The 17247-nt window shown below is 41.0% G+C and overlaps 1 protein-coding gene across 2 annotated transcripts in view; it reads left to right on the top strand.

Annotated features, from left to right (window-relative positions):
- Positions 1-17247, top strand: part of fgfrl1a (fibroblast growth factor receptor like 1a) — a 35734-nt gene that overhangs the window by 13604 nt on the left and 4883 nt on the right. For both annotated transcript variants that reach the window (XR_005099114.1, XM_037261918.1), the window contains exons 3-4: positions 400-672; positions 17050-17109. Coding sequence is in view for 1 of the 2 variants with exons in the window: in XM_037261918.1 (XP_037117813.1) it covers positions 400-672; positions 17050-17109 (333 nt within the window). In the remaining variant the exon portion in view is untranslated. The remainder of the gene's footprint in view (positions 1-399; positions 673-17049; positions 17110-17247) is intronic.

Raw genomic sequence — 17247 nt, 5'->3', positions numbered from 1 at the left:
CCATAATTAAATATTTATATATCAGCAAGCAGTAGTTCTTGCATTATTGAATCAATTATATGCGTACTGTAATAGCTTTTAATGTTTTGATATGATGTCACTTTCAGTCATGTGTAAATATTAATGTACACAGTAAATATAGGCCTGAAACTTTATGTGGGGGAAAATTCGAAACTTGAATGGACGTCACAATTTCTGTCAGAAAAATTGCAATTCAGTCTTTTCCTGAAATTACTCAGCCCTAATATTTTTAAAATCTACTGCATCTGTGAGACTGAATGAGAACATTAAAACTAAAAATAATTAACAATTAAAAATGTTTATTATGAGCATGTATTATTCGTAATAGTGCTTAATATTTTGATGTTTAATATATGTAACTGCCCCACAACATCCCAGGTCCCCCCAGGGTGTCGGAGCGAGTGTCCCATCGGCAGAGCGTGCGCCTGGGCCGCACGGTCAAGCTGCCGTGCCCCGTGGAGGGCGACCCACCGCCGCTCATCATGTGGACCAAGAGCGGCCGCAACATCCACAGCGGCTGGACACGCTTCCGGGTGCTCCAGCATGCTCTACGCATCAAGGAGGTGGAGGCGGACGACGGCGGCGCGTACGTCTGCAAGGCCACCAACGGATTCGGCAGCGTCAGCGTCAACTACACGCTCATCATCATCGGTGAGTGCAACAACAACGACAGGGCTTTGGGTTCAACATGTGTGGTTCTGTTGGCGGGACTTTTGTGTTTCATCATGTCATGTTGTGGGCACGTCCCAGAGGTGATGTCACCATTGAGCAGACGTTATGTCTTGCATCTTTAATTATAGTGTCTGAGACAACACACACACACGCAAACAGCAGCGCACGGTGGATACGAGAATTACTGTATTTTCAGGACTATAAGCCGCTACTTTTTGCACAAGCTTTGAACCCTGCTGTTTGTAGTCCAGTGTGGCTTATCTATGGATTTTGCATGATTTATATGATATTATAAGAAGATTTGTTATGGTAAAACAGGTATTAGAAATGAGCACTTTTAATTTAAAGCACGTGCGGCTTATAGTCCGGTACACACCCTTGTTCAAATTTTTTTTGCGATATAAAAAAATAAGACCAAGACAAATCTTTTCAAAACATTTCCCACAACTAATGTGACCTTAAAGCTAACCTTCCACTCCATTGAAAAACATATTTGTGGTTACGTTTGCTTTGAATGGGAGTCACAGCTGCCAGCCACCATTTAAAGTGGTCTGATTCAGCAAAAATTAAAGTTCAGATTTTCTATTTGGCAGTATCAATGTGATTGGTTAATTCTGAACATAGCCAGATGAGTTGTAAGAGGGTGTGCACACCTCTGCAAACACATTATCACATTTGCTGATTTTTTCTTCCTCTCAGAAAGATAAAAGACGTTTTTGTTTTTGTTTGTTTGTTTGCTTGCTTGTTTTCAATAGACTTTTACAAGTTACAACTCACATTAAGGCCGTAAAATATTTTGGAATGATTTATTGTGGTGTCATTTTTTTTAATATCACAAAAATGTGGGATTTTTAACTAGGGTGTGCAGACTTTTTATATCCATTGATTGTCTATCTATAATGGCTGCTTTCCTCATGTATGTCCATCCATCCATCCATTTTCTATACCACCTGTCCCCACGGGGGTCGCGGGCGTGCTGGAGCCTATCCCAGCAGTCATCGGGCAGTAGGCGGGGGACACCCTGAACCGGTGGCCAGCCGATCGCAGGGCACACAGAGACGAACAACCACTCACACCTATGAACAATTTGGAGTGCTCAATTGGCCTACCAAGCATGTTTTTGGGATGTGGGAGGAAACCAGAGTGCCTGGAGAAAACCCACGCGGGCACAGGGAGAACATGCAAACTCTACACAGAGAGGGTCGGAGGTGTCCTCATGTATCTAAACCAGTGATTTCCAATCTTCATTGAGCCAAGGCCCATATTTTTACATTGGAAAAAATAATCCCATTGTTCTGCCCAGAACTATACTGTATAATTTGCTCGCTGGCATAGATGACATACACTATTTGTAGTAGGCTTACATAGACATTTTTGGGAACAATTGATTGAAATTGGATATGCCACGCACCGTGTTACAGTGGCTGGGAATTACTGATGTAAACAACATAGCTACAGCCTGCAAATTGATACATGCAGTTCCGTCCACAAGCCGTGTGTGCATGTTTGGCAGGGGAGGGGCCGCGAAGTTTTGGGTCATGTTGGACATCCAGGCGTACAGCTGCTGTCTGTCCGTTTTGGCTGCCCAATGTTTGTCCTCCACCGTCCTTATATTGAAAAGAAAAAAAAAATTTTTGACTTTTTTGGGGGGACAGAGCACATTTGTATAAATGCTTACTTATGTATCACTCAGTAAAACTGCCTATAGTGTTGTTGGGCACCAGTTTTCCACATTCCCCCAAAAATCCCAATTTTCCCACGATTCCACATTTTCCACCTGAATAAACATTCAAGTGGATGATGCATTCAGCAAAGTTCCTTATCTTTTACATTCTAACTTCAAACTGTTTAGCTCATTCAGAACATCTTGGGAACTACTTCCACATTCCAAAAATTCCAACATTCCCCAAATTCCTCCATAAATTTCCCCAAAAATTGATATTTTAACAATACTTGTTCACTTGCCCCGTCTGTATATCACATTAGATTCAAACCATTCCAACTTCAAACTGTTCAGCTAATTCTAGACATCTTGGAAACCACTCATCAGATTCTTTTACTAACTAATTTACCTCCGAGCATATTTCTTGACCAGTTCAAACTGTTCACATTCACATTCCAACAATAGACAGCATCAATATAATCAAAGAGTTCCTTTCCAAACAGGACACAACAAAGTGAATTGGATTATTGTAATGGGGGGCTTTACAGGTCTGAAAAAAAATGGCAGCTACAACTAGTGCAGAATCCTGCTGCTCAAATATTTACTGATACCGGAAAAGTAGAGCAAATCACATTGGTCCTAAAAGCTGCACAATGGTTTCTTGGGAGTCAAAGAAAGATTTTATAATCCTTCCTGTTGCTCTACAAAGTTCTAAATGGTCTTGGAACTAAATATATTCATGACCTTTTGGTTCCCTATGAAAGTTACAGACCCCTCAGGTTGCTGGGTGCAGGCTTACTGAGTGTTTCTGGAACCACAACCAAACAAAGTGAAGCAACATTGTATTCTTATCTTCCTCAACTCTGGAACAAACTACCTGAACATTTGAGATCAGCTCAAAGTGGTAGTGAGATGAAATCCAGCCTAAAAACGTTGTCCACTTGAACAAATTAAAATAACTTCCTTGTTTCACAGTCTTACTTTGATTTTAACTTGCTAATGTGTATTTTTTGTTGTTGGCATTTAACTGTCTACCTTTACTCATACCTTTCATTTAATTTCCTTTTAGATCATTACTCTTGACCTCTGTCAAGCACTCTGAATTTTCCCTGTGCATGAATGGCGTGGTACAAATAAACTTGCCTTGCCTAGTGGAAGGTGAGTGCTGCAAACTAGTCTTAAACAGATGTGCTGACAATAGTGAAGTGTGTTTGGATCGGCGATGGGAAACGTGCGGGGAGGAAAAAAGGAAGTAAGCAGTTTGGCGCGTGTGTGGCGTACGATGATTGAGCAGCTGGCCTGTAACACATGACATGTGCTTTTAATCACCGCGACATGAATGGTAAAACTCTTCGTCCTGGCTTAAAGACAAAGCAGTGAGACCGATTCTGTGCAGTAAGAGCCGTAGTAGGAGGTATTCACAGCACTTTACTTTTTCCACATTTTGCTTGTTGCAAAATGGATCAAATGATATTTTACCTTCAAATCTACATAGACATCCCAAAAGAAAAAGAATCTGCTTTGAAGGTCCCAATGAGGCCAGTGGCAAACAACTCAAAGACTTCCACGCTTGTGACACCATATGCTAAAAGGCTTGAGGCCATGATTTCTGCTAAACTTTTATCAACAGTTTTGAGCAAAGGCTGTAAAGCCAGGCGGTTAAGTACATTTTGGAATACCGCTGACATTAAATGTGAAAAAGAGAAGCTTTGTGAATAATGCCCAGGTGGCCCGTAGAATTGTTGCTTTGGTCTACAAGTAGCACTTTATGATTTTTCCATCTGACATTGTCCCAAGTGAGACTGCAGCTGTTCACTGGACAAAAACCAACATGTGGGATCAGGTTGCAGATGAAGATCAGAGCTCTATACCCTCCACAATCTACATTTTTGTCTCTCTGTTCCTCTTTCTATTGTTCCTTCAAACATCTACTGGTTGTTTACTCTTTCAAGCCATCTGTATCCTCTCCCTTTATCTCCATCACTCTCCTGCTGTCCATGTCTATAATCTTTCCTTCGCCCATATCTTTATAGTGGCAGCGTCAGTTCCTTGGTCCTACCACCCACTGTCCCTCCAAACAATCATCTTTCAATTCCTCAGTCTCACATCCCTTCATGCCTCTGCTGCTGTCCCACCTCTTCATCATCCAGGTTTTTAGTCCTTGTCCACCATTCACCTGTTGCTCTGGTTTCTTCATCCTATCATTAACCGTCCGTCCCAGAGAAAACCGCTGATTCTTTAGGGGTCTAATTCCTCAATATCTCGTCCCTTTATACCTTTAGCCGCTGTGTCCCCGCCCTCCATCATCCAGGTCATTAATCCTGCTCGCTCTCTGTCTACAGTTCATTATTGCCTCAATTGTCCAGATCTTTATTCTGTCTTTATCTACTATCCTGCCAGTCATCCACTGGTTCTTCCGGTTTTCAATCCCTGGGGATCCCATCCTTTCACACCTCTTTCCGAGTCCTTTAGTAAATCAGCTGGCCATTGTCCATGTTTCAAGAACTTCTGTCCCTCTCTCTTCAGGTCCTTATCACTTTAGTAGTCCACCTCATTTATCGCTTTTCTTTGGTACTGTAGTCCGTAGTTTCCCTATTTGAATGCTGGGTGGCATTCACGTAGCATTGAAGAACTCTGATATGACGCCTTATGACGGCGCTCAGCTATACCCTAAATATGTGAATAAATAAAGGGATATAAGACTGATTATTGAGATTACTGCAGCAGTCAAACTTGGATGTCAACAATACAATTCCACAGAGCAACTTTGCAGCCATTGAAGTTTTCCAACTGCCTGAGCTGATCTAAATGCTAATGCTAGTTTAGCTAATGCTATCTAGCGGTGTTGTTCCCATAGCTAATGCATGTGCTTTGAAAATAAGCCGTAGCTTGCTCAATTCGAAAACAATTTTCATGAGGCTGACATTTTTGTTAATGCCAATCAAGACAGAGCATACATTCTTGATTTTTTGTTGTTGTTGTTTATATGATGCTGATGAACAGAACAAATGCAACAATGCATAGCAACATAGCCTGTCTTTTGCTCTCACCACTCAGTTCCCATAATGCTTCGCATAGCACAATACATTTAATTTATAAAGGACGTTAATCCTTGTTATATATGTGTGTTTGTGTTACCAGTAGTTGAATGTGTGTCATATTTATACGGTAACATTTTACGTCACCGTTTTTAGTTGGGGTTTTTTTTCCAACAAACTGTGACTGTAGTGTGTAGGAAGCAGCTCAAATAACCCGATGTCACTTTGTCACGTACTCACTTTCTAACAAGGCGAGTGGACCATCTGGACCACTCTTCTGTATGTGTGTGTTTACTATGTCTTGCAGGATTCTTGTGCTCAGGTTTCATGCGGTGCTGCCTTGCTAATGGCAAAAAAATGCAGCGGGCAAACGCATTTGTTTAACTGCTGGAGGCCTCACGCACACACACTCTCTCACCAATACACGCATTTTAATTTGGTTTTGTGTGTGTTTATGTCTCTGTGTGGACTGTGAACTGGTATTACCTCACATGAGCACAAATGACTTCAAGAGGCAAGATTTTTTTTTTAATTACTGTTGGTTAGTGATACAATATTCAATATATTCTGGTTGTATCGAGTCACATTATGAAGACAGGACTGGTGTGGTTCTTTATTCATTTTATTTATCTTTTTTTTACTTGATTCTTGATTAATGTTGACTCAGTGTTTTACTGCTGCTTGAATTGGTTTTATACTTGGCTACTGATTGGTTCCCCACTGGTTCTTGATATGATGATTGACTTGTTTTTTGTATTTATTTTTTAACCAAGGTTACACACTTAACTGTTTTCTTGGTTTAGACTGCAGGCATATCTGATTCAAATCAAATTCCTCGTCAAATTAGATTTTTTGAGGCTGACTGTCTACACAGATTTGACAGAATATCCACATCGTGTTTAGAGCATTCAGACTGAGATATCAAACAACTTGCGGAATGTGGTTTCAATCTGTCTTGCAAACATCGGATTTTATGTGCTTTGTGACTGTTGAGACAACACCCCAGCCATCCAATTTTAATGTGGATGGGCCAAAAATCAGATTTTGGCTACAAGCTAGTGTAGTTGTAGTCCTGGGGTCAAAATCGGCACAGGGCCCCTATAGCGAGCCAGAGGCAGTCCCAGCGGGCGGAAATCCTGGAGCCTCAGTGATGACGGCGAGATGTAAACATGCTGGCTTCTATGAAACAAAGTGTGCAGGCTGAGTCACATTTCAAAAGATGTTTTTGCGAGTGGAATGGAGGCAAAGTAGTCCTCACACACACACACTCACACATGCACACGTGGACGCTTTGACTCGACACGCTTCCATGGGAGAATAAGCGGGTCAGGCCTCCATTTCACGCCTGTCTGTCCCACATCCTCTGCTGGTTCTGCCTCGTTTCACCTCCGCTAAAAGAGATGCCAGACATGGCAGGGAGAAAAGAAGTCAAGAATGGACTTTTTTTTTTTCATCAGAGCTTCCGCAGGAGATGTCATCAGATGAATAGCTCAATGCATGCATGGTTCGAGCTGGAACATGTCTGGAACATCAAGATACTGTCGCTATTCAAACACCGGCTTGATCATCACTGCAAATACAGTAGAAAAGAGTCATGTGGCAATCGTGGTAACACTTCACAGTTCAAATTCTTTGTGCACTACTTTACAATGAACCTGTGCGATTCTGTAGGGTTTGGTATTGATCAGATCAAATAATGATACTTTTGAATGATGGTCAAGTGAGCTTGTGAGCAGCGTGATGGTTTTGTGCCAAGGAAAAATACCACCCATACGATGTTTGCCTTGAGGGAGCAGTGCTGAGAAAGTCAGAAGGATTTGCATTGTGCTGTTGTAGGTTCAGAGAAAGCCTATGACAGGGTACACGCAGAGGAACAGAGCAATTGCCTGAAGAAGTCTGGAGTGATAGACAAGTATAATAGAATGGTACATGTATTTGTGATCAATAACACATTGTTCAAAAATGATCTATGACTTTGAAAGAGATGTGACATCATCACTCGCCACCTCCTCCCCCTCTTCTTAGGAAAGCAACAAATGAGAAAAGATGCTTGAGCATTCTCAGCTGCATACCTTCCAGTCCTTCGTGTGCTCGTTCATTGTCATGCACATTCTGGTAACTATCCAACCCACCCAACAAACGTTTATCACACAAAGAGATGAATGCGAATAAAAGCAATCAAGGGCTGCAGGTGGAACGCAAAGTTGAAACGTATGTAGGGTACTAGCGAGATTGAAGACACGAAATTGCATTTTGTCTGTGTGTGTGGTCAAAGTATGGCTGCGAAGATTGATGATCACATTTGTACACTGTTCAGCAGCACCACAGCTGCTCTATCGCCAAGACTTTGTTTTTATGCTCAATTATGGTTGGGTTGGAAATGTCTGCAGATGTTGTGGTAATTCCTTTTTTTCTTTTCTTGTACAAGAAAACAAAATAGGAGACGGATAAAGGAGGGGAGAACCACAAAAAAGTGCAAAAGGAAGGAATGTGGGTGACTGATCAGAGCATGTACTTGTGAATAGACAGCTTAGTGGCTATTATGTAGCCTGGAGGATTAGATGTGCTAAGCTATTGTTAGCGACGCACACATTCACACACAAACATGCACAAAACCCCTCAGCAGAACCTCTTAAGTGAAACAACCCTGAGGTCGTACAGTTTTGGAAAAAAAAAAAAAACATCTCGTGAAGTGGTTGCACAAAATAAATCGTTTGGATCCACTTAGTACTTAAAAATAAATAAATAACTGATAAGTTTGTTATAATTAGATTTATTATAAATGTTTGAATGTTACAAAAAAGGGGGACAAAGCAAATAGTGTGTTGATTATTTTATGACCACAATGTTTCATAGTATTTTTATTTTGCAGATAATTTTCTAAAATAATTCACATTTGATTATTGCAGTAATTTGCTTTACAATTTTTAGGTCTTTTTTTTTTAATGGCCGGAGGAAATCAAGAAAATGTGCTCTCCACAGATTCAGGATTGTTCTCCGCAAAATCAACACTTTTCCCTGAAGATTTTTGAGAGAACTAGTTTCTCATACCTTCCATAGTTTCATTCAATCAAATGGGCAAGAATTATTCGGGCAGTTCATGTTATTAGCGTGTCGATTTACTAAAAATAAATCATACATTTGGAAATGATTATTATTAAAATCTATAACTATTTTGCATATTTTACATTTGTTTTAACTTTTTTTTGTTTAACCTTATCCACAAATTACGTGGTCCATCAGGTTTTTTTTTTCTTTGAAATAAAATCCAGGCCCATAAGTCATTTTAGGTTCTTGCTGTGAAGAGTGGTCCACTTTATTTTACACACACACACGCACGCACACACACACGTGCACACACACACACACGCACACACACACACACACACTTAATAGGATCGTCTCGTGACTGAGTCTTCCATCCTCTTGAGGAGTTTTTTCCTCGTTAGTGCAGGGATTGAGTGTTTTGTGTTATTAGGCCTCCGTGCTCCTCCAGCGAGACAGTTTGAAAGGAGAATTACCCAAAAAGATGAAGTTGGAGAAGAGGGCGAAGAGTGTGCAATGATGGGAGAAAAGACCCCGTTTGAAGTTTTACAAACTTTTGTCGGCATCCATCAAAGAGCTCACATTCTCCTCCTCTTTTTTTTTTTTCCATCTACTTTGCCTCTCCTCTAGGAATCTTTTTGTGTTTTAATGACATTTACGGGCCAGTTGTTGCAGCACCACCAAAGACTGTGGGGGCACACCCACTCTCTACTAGAGATGGGCAATTTAAATGATGGAGGGGGCCCGTTTTTTTTTGTTGTTGTTTTTTTTTGTAAGTGCTACCAGGGTAGCCTTGCCTGCAAACTGAATTCTTGCAATATTTGTGAGTTCACAAAAACAAAATCAGAATCCATCTTGTCCCAAGCCCGCTGATTTTCTCCGAGCCGCACCACTGGATGACTGGACCAATCACAAAGAAACAATCCCACACAGATTACGGTGGTGCAGTTCCAGATTGATACTCTGGTACTCCTTTGAGTGATTGGCATAATAATCTGTCCCTTGCCAGGGGACCACTAGAGGGCCAGATAGGACAGCAGCTGTATGACAAATATGCCATTTTAAGTATTGGCAAAATTTGTGCATTTTTCTTTTACTGAAAGAGTCGCAGGAATTTTTTACGAAGCACATGACAACAATCTCAATCTTGTGTATTTTTCATACAGTATAGTGCATATAACACTGGTCTGGGAGGCTACCAAGAGTAGGAGTGGTGATTGTGTTGAGCAAAGTAGGGTCATGGTGTTGCGGTGATGAGCGCCTGGCTTTTTATTTGACATTGTTGTAATTGTAAAGTGTTGCTGATCAAAGAAAAGTTGTCAGCATGACGCCTTGCACTGCAGCATGCTGATTCGTCTTTGAAGCTGAAAACGAGAGCCGCGGCGCATTCCCAGAGAGACGCGCGCACACAGTACATGCGCAACACACGCAATCACAGAAGCCGACAGTTGTGCAAACACACACTTGCGTTATGTTGACACTCAAGGGGCTTTGAAATGTGCTTCAGTGTGCATGTTTGTGTTGGAGCCGTGCCCGCCTCGCACCACTCAAAACCTGCTGAATCGTTTGGCACTTTGCACCAGGTGATGTCAAACGTGGCAATGTGTCTGCTGAATGTGCCACATGGACTAATCCGCTGTACTAATTGATGTTTGGTGGCTCTGTGACAAAATGCTACCTCCACATTTGAAGGGGTTCCTGTTCTGATTGCAGCTCGACAGGAGTCTCAGAGTCTTCAGTCAAGCTTCTACAGAGCTTGCCGATGAGCTGATCATTTGAATCAGGTGTATTGCAACAGGATGAACTGCTAAAACAGGCGGAACAGCAGCTCCTTAGGACCGAAACAGTGAAGGCAATTTGGAATTTTTTTGTTGAGGCATCGTGACGTGACGGACGGCAATCTTCCCATATTCTTCCTTCAGTATAACTTGGCGGAAAGTGGTGATGGAGTCTTCCAAGAGGCCCACGGCAACATCGAAGGCACTGAGGAGATTTCTGACAAGTATTGAATGATGTTCTACATGTGACAGCAATCTCCCATATTTTTCCTCAAGTAGAGCATAAGCAGGGCATCATTAAAGGGATGTGGGAATTTTTGGTGAGTACTGGTGGTTAGTTAGGGAGGTTGCCATGAGGCTTAAACCAACACCGAAGGGGAGTGGGCCTGAGGAATGGAGTGTTGATCAGGAGTTGAAAGTGGCGAGCCGAGGGTACGGCGGCGTGTGTGTGCTTCAAAGGCAGCATGCGCATGGCGGCGACGTAAAAGATTGTTTGATTCATCAGAGCACGCCGCTGCCTTGATGTGCACTTGAGTTACACAAGCGGCAAGCAGCTGGCACACATACATGCACACATGCACACACGCACGCTTACATAAGACAGATGGCATTCTTGCAGATGTAGAAATAGAATAGCATGCAATCAGTCCAAAACACATCGGGGGGGTTTTCGGGAAGGCATTAATTTCTTCAAGGGCACACTTTAATACATTGTAGAGATTCTGTGTGTGTATTTGTTAGTCAGTGCTGCTGCTGACAATTATTTCATGTTTGTCTGAGAGATGGTTTGGTGGACGCTTAAATTAATCTGGGAGTCTTTGTACATTCTACATAAGTGTTGCTGTTTTGGTTAGCAATAGAGTTCAAATGAACTTAGCAGTTAACGCTTTTATATCCACTCAACAATAGCATCACCAGGGCTGACATTTGTGGGAGGCTTTCATTTCTTCAAGGGACATGCATCGGTGGTGGTGCTGCTGTTTTGATTAGCAACAGTGCTGCAATGGGTTCAGCAGTTAAGTCTTTGATGCCAGTGTGTCAACAATATGAATAAAGATAATTGCACTTCACACCGTTTTTTTTTTTTTTTAACCGTCCTTACCGCGACCCCCGTGGGGACAAGCGGTATAGAAAATGGTTGGATGGATAGCAAAAGGGAGGCATCTCTTTGAGGGCACAGCGCCACTTTGATCCCGGCGAATAGGATCTATTTTTGGTGCGTGACATGAGTTTTTATAGTGCCGGGTTGTTTGAGGTTGGAGCCAAAGTCTAAATATAAAATCAGGGTATCCTTTCACCCCCCTGTGACTTGCACAGTAATTGGCACCAGGGGCACCGATTAACACAAACATCTAAAAAGCCGTTGCGACCCTCAGCCAGAAAAGGTCCGTACATTTTCAGAGGACAACGCCCTCAAATACTATTTCAAACACGACCATAAACTCTTTTTAAAAAGATTTTAACAACTGATACATCAATCAAGTACGGTGTTTGCCTCCCTTCAAACGAAGGCATCGACTTCTCTTAGCCATGGAAAGAACTCATCTTGTTTGGTTTGGATTTATTACAGTCACCTCCAAAATTGTTGGAACGGCAAGGTCAATTTCTTTAATTTTGTAGTATATTGAAGATATTTGGGTTTCAGTTGAAAGATGAATATGAGACAAGTTTATGATTTCAGATTTTATTTCATGACGTTTGTAACACATTTACATGTGTTAAGGACAGTCCACCTTTTGTCTTTTAGCGTGAGCGAAATATCGATTTAACTTCAAGTGAATAACATTTTATATTTAGTGGCGTAACCCTTACGTGCAAAAACTGCAAGCCTTGTGACCCATTAACTTCACCAAATTGTTGCATTCTTCATTTGAAATGTTTTCCACCGCAGCCTCTTTTTTTCTGGGGGTTTCTCACAATGCATTGCATTGTAGCCAACTGTAAATTCTGGTTCGGTTATTGCACACGGTGTTGCAAAATAGTACAGCAAACTATGGATGGGTTAGCTTGCATGCTTCTTCTTTGGATCTAGTTGTCAATACCATAGATATACATCAGCTAGTGTTTGCATTTGGCTCCGTTCATAACTCATTGAATTCTTTAGCAATTTGAACATGGACATGCAGCTGTGACACAAGTTACATGTGTGATTTTATAATCGGGGCTTTTAACAAAAGAGACCTGCGCAGGAAAGGCTCTGCGTCAGGAGCAACTGGGGGTTCAATGTCTTGCTCAAGGACACTTTAACATGGTCACAATGGCTGGAGATCGAACCCCCAACCTCTGGCTGGAAGATGACCGCTCTATGCCACACCGCCACCATTATCAAACCCGTTTGATGACTTTCGTTACCGCGTGAAAGGCTCCTCCTGCTTCTCGCTACTTAAGTAGAAAGAGGGATTTTTTATGCCTAATTCACACCAGGTCCGGAACGGATACGCTGCGGTCTGTGCGGAAGACCTATGGACGCCGCACGGAATGCAATGCACACCGACTGCGTTCTGTCTGCAAGGGTTTCCAGAAATCAGCACCGGCGAGACCAGAAGATCACGGGGGTTCAAGCTGAAGAGTTGTGTTCACGCGAGAACAACCGTGTAAAAAGAGAGCTATTTGTAAACAATAGCCATCCATTTGTTCACATAGAAAGCAATGCATTGTGGGTCCGTTTTTTTCAATTTTTTCTTCATATATGTATATATTTGTATATCATATTGAGTCCCAGGACAGCATGTGGTCCACTTAACTGAAAAAAGTATGGGCTGTAGATTTAGAGAATCTTTAGAGAATCAAGGTCCTGGTATTGTTTGCCAGTAATGACGTGCATGGTGCAGACCCCCCCCACACACACACACACACCACCTATGAGCCATCCTGAATAGCGGACATGAAGTAATTAATCGCATGACGTTTGTATCCATGTTCGGTGTTCTCTTGGAATGTCTGTTTATTATTCTTCTTGTTAAGAATGAATCACCTCTTTAAGGGGCCCTCAACATGCCAGAAAACTTGCCAATTTTTGGAAGTGCATATATCCTTGTGGAAATGTATTTATTTTGGGAATACCCAACACAACATCCCCAATTACGAAATGACATGTAATTGGGTGGACATTTCTCTCAAAACAGGACGCTCAAGGACCCTTGACCGAAATTGGAAGTTGGCCATTTCATTTTGAAGCAGCCATCCAAGGTCATTGTAACCATTCAGGCAAGCCACAAAAGCACACCAACTTTCACCGATTGACATGTAATGGGTGTACATCTATCATAACAGGTTGTCCAAAAACAAACCTCTAGCACTGGTGTCTGAAACTGAACAGGAAGTCAGCCATCTATTTGGCCATCCACAAGAATTTGAAAAATTATCCACTGACTTTAGTTTCGCCAGTTTACAAGAAATTGGATGGACATGTCTATCATGTACGAAAAAGTTTCAAGGACCCATGCGCAAGCGTGAGCACAAAGTCGGCCATATTGGCTTGAAAGAAGCCATCTTGTACTTTGGGGAACTTCGATGCAGAAATTTACCAAAGAGACCCAACTGGAGCCCCAACTTTTCAACTGATTTCTGCGGAGAATGGCATCAAAGTTTGATGATCATTTTTCAAAAGTGGGTGCAAGGAATTTTACTTGGATTGAGAGTTCTTTTGATTTGGAATCATGTCCAACCAGACTTGGTTGAGGTTTGGAAGCAGACTCGACGACCACAATTATAGCTCACCTATGAGGCTTTTGTTTTCCCCCATTCTTTGACACATTCCACAAATGTGATTACAACCACATTACACTACGGTGGTTACACACAACTTCTGCACACACGCGCTTGCAAATATTATCGCTACGTCTTGGCCACAGCGTAAACGAGCCAAAGTTGGCTGCAGCGAGTCAAACGAGACGGGTGAATAAGTGATGGAAAACAGATCCGGAGTCTGCCATAAAAGCACTGCTCGTTAATCACACGTGTAATTTGCACAATCTCATGCGGACACGAGATTAAAGAGGTTTGTTGCATGGAAACAATGCAAGTCCTTCTTTCTTCACACTTTTTTTTTTCAGGAGAAACCACTGAAACACGAGAACTCAGGAACAGACTAAGATATTTTATACTTCCCTGAGTGGGAATATTTTCTTTTCATGCCTTGTTACGGGTAGACCGGGGTCAGCCGCAGGAAAGCAGATTGGGATTTACAGTGTAGTTTTACTTAAACTAATCTTTTTTTATTTCTTAAAACAATCTGACTTTGACGCCTTGCTTTTGTTTTTGGAGTCAGCTCACATCGGGTAATCATTTTCCATTGGGGCAGATTTGAGCATATTCCCTTGTAGAAGTGGTATTTGATTATAATGCCTTCTTCAAACTAAATAGAATTTCAGGCATGGCTCCTGGAGACTTTTATCCGTGTCCTGTTATGATAGGCATGTCCACCCAATTACAAGTCGAGGACAAATTGTTCAAATTTTGGTCAAATATTTCATGGGTCTTGTCACACCCAATTTTGTGTTGATTGGAGAAACTGGTGTCTGGCACTATTTTTTCCCTAACTTTCCAGGGTATGATGAGGCACCCAAAACGGGGAGTGTGTTGGACTTGCCATTAAGAGGGGAAACCATTGAGAATTTGGAGGCAGCATGGTGGGAATTTGAGATCTTATGCCTCACACAGTCTTGCTGGCACTTGATGCTGTGTCGATGATGTCATAGTATATGCTCACACGTACACACACACACACACACACACACACACACACACACACACACACACACACACACACACACATACACACACAGGGGGGTGTAATTAGTGCATTGAGTCCATTCATGGCACCCGATTAAACCTTGGTACAACTGGCTTCAGGAAATACTAAACTTTGCTGCTTCAAGTTCAACACACGCACACACAAAGTACACGTGCACACACATGAACACACTCTGTGTATTTCTTCCAGCGCATATTGTTTAGTCTGCAGGAGATATGCCCACACACATAAGAAAAAGGCATGGAGATTGATTAGATGAGGACTTATAGGATCGTGTTTAGGTGGGCTCACCTGAGAACACACACTCACAGACACACATACACATGCACACACCCACTTGCTAGCAGAGCAATTTTGCGTTGTTAGAGCTTTTGTGCAAGAGGAAAAGCTGCCCATGTCTGACTACTCAGCACCACTTTGTCGTCTTCTTGATGACATTGCACTTTTCTCTACTCCTACATGCCCAACTTGTTTTTCATCAGGGTCTGAGCACATAGGTGTGAAAGCTTTCTTGAACTTGCTAAATTTCTTTGTCGTTATTATTTATTGCAGCTAACGGATAACACTGTAAACATTTGTGTACTTTTCTTCTGGTTCAGACTGATTTTTTTATTTATTTTTTAATTCTTCTTATTATTTATTTTCTGTCTATCTATCTATCTATCTATCTATCTATCTATCTATCTATCTATCTATCTATCTATCTATCTGTCTGTCTGTCTGTCTGTCTGTCTGTCTGTCTGTCTGTCTCCATCTATCCATCCATCCATGAGATTAATTTAGTTAATAATGACACTTGAAAAGAAAAATGCAAAATGTGTAGCTAGTGTATACTAGATATGAGAGAGAGAGAGAGAGAGAGAGAGAGAGAGAGAGAGAGAGAGAGAGAGAGAGAGAGAGAGAGAGAGAGAGAGAGAGAGAGAGAGAGAGAGAGAGAGAGAGCGAGAGAATGGGAGTGTATGATGATAAGAAACGGAAAAAAAAGCACTTTCTGCAGTCTAGTGGTTCTGTGCAAGGGCCACTAATTCACGTCATGCACACATACACACACAGTCACACATGCACACATTCACACACGCACACACACACACACACACACACACACACACACATGCAGCAGTTGTGTCACATACTATCCAGTGTCTATATTAAATCCTAGAAGGACATGACCCTTTAGGAAAATATGGGCCCCTTGAACACACACACACACACACACACACACACACACACACACACACACACACACACATACACACACTGGACAGTTGGTATTCATGTTTCCAGGCAAGCAAACAGCTGCTGGACACATTCTGTGTGTGTGTGTGTGTGTGTGTGTGTGTGTGTTTCTAGTTGCTGATGAGTCCTTAACTGCAACCTTCTTTCCTTTCCTGTGGATTTATTATTTGGGGTTTTTTTGTATAGAAATGACGTATTTGTAATTAAGTCTTTATTTTTGTAACAATTTAAAAGTGTTATTCTTGTTATTTTGGAAAAAATAAAATTGGTTTATTATCACTTATGTATGAGGTTTTTTTTTTCTTTTAATCATGCTTTCTTTTGTAATCAATGATGCCTGTATTGTATCATGATTAATGATTTTAAACATTTAAAAACATATTTTCAATAAATAAATAAATAAATACAGGAAAGAAGATACAATAGAGGCATCATTGATTACAAAAGAAAGCATGATTAAAAGAATTTCCTGTATTTATTTATTTATTTATTTATTTATTTATTGAAAATATGTTTTTAAATGTTTAAAATCATTAATCATTCAACAAGTATTGAAAATATTTTTGGTTTATATAGTAATTATGTAAATATCTTTCTGTCAAGATGCTTCCTTCTGCAATATATTTTTCCAATTAATTTGAGCTAAAAAAAAATTAAATTGTTTGTATTAATATTTACAAAAGTTAATAGCTATTTCAAAAAATATTTTTTGTTTGTTAGAAAAAAATCATTTAGGTTACAATCGATGAAACAAGATCTTTATTGATTGTCATCAAAATGCATTTATTTAACCAACAATTGTGTATTCATTGTTATGATTTTTATTCCCTGTCATTATAGATGATTCCCGAGCCGGGCCAGTCAACTCAGAACACCTTCCAGAGCTGGCCGGGAAACTGGGTAATGCCAATAAAAGAAGATATTACTTAATTATCTTGAACATAATTTTGCTTTCTGTATATTTCTGTTTTTAATCATTTCATCTTCAAATTTCTTTACATCTCTCGTTTGATTAAGAACTGTGACCCAAACTTTTTG

This window comes from Syngnathus acus, chromosome 10 (genome assembly GCF_901709675.1).
Source record: "Syngnathus acus chromosome 10, fSynAcu1.2, whole genome shotgun sequence".
Classification (NCBI taxonomy): domain Eukaryota; kingdom Metazoa; phylum Chordata; class Actinopteri; order Syngnathiformes; family Syngnathidae; genus Syngnathus; species Syngnathus acus.
The sequence above is the reverse complement of the archived record's forward strand: the minus strand, read 5'-3'. Positions and strand labels throughout refer to the sequence as shown.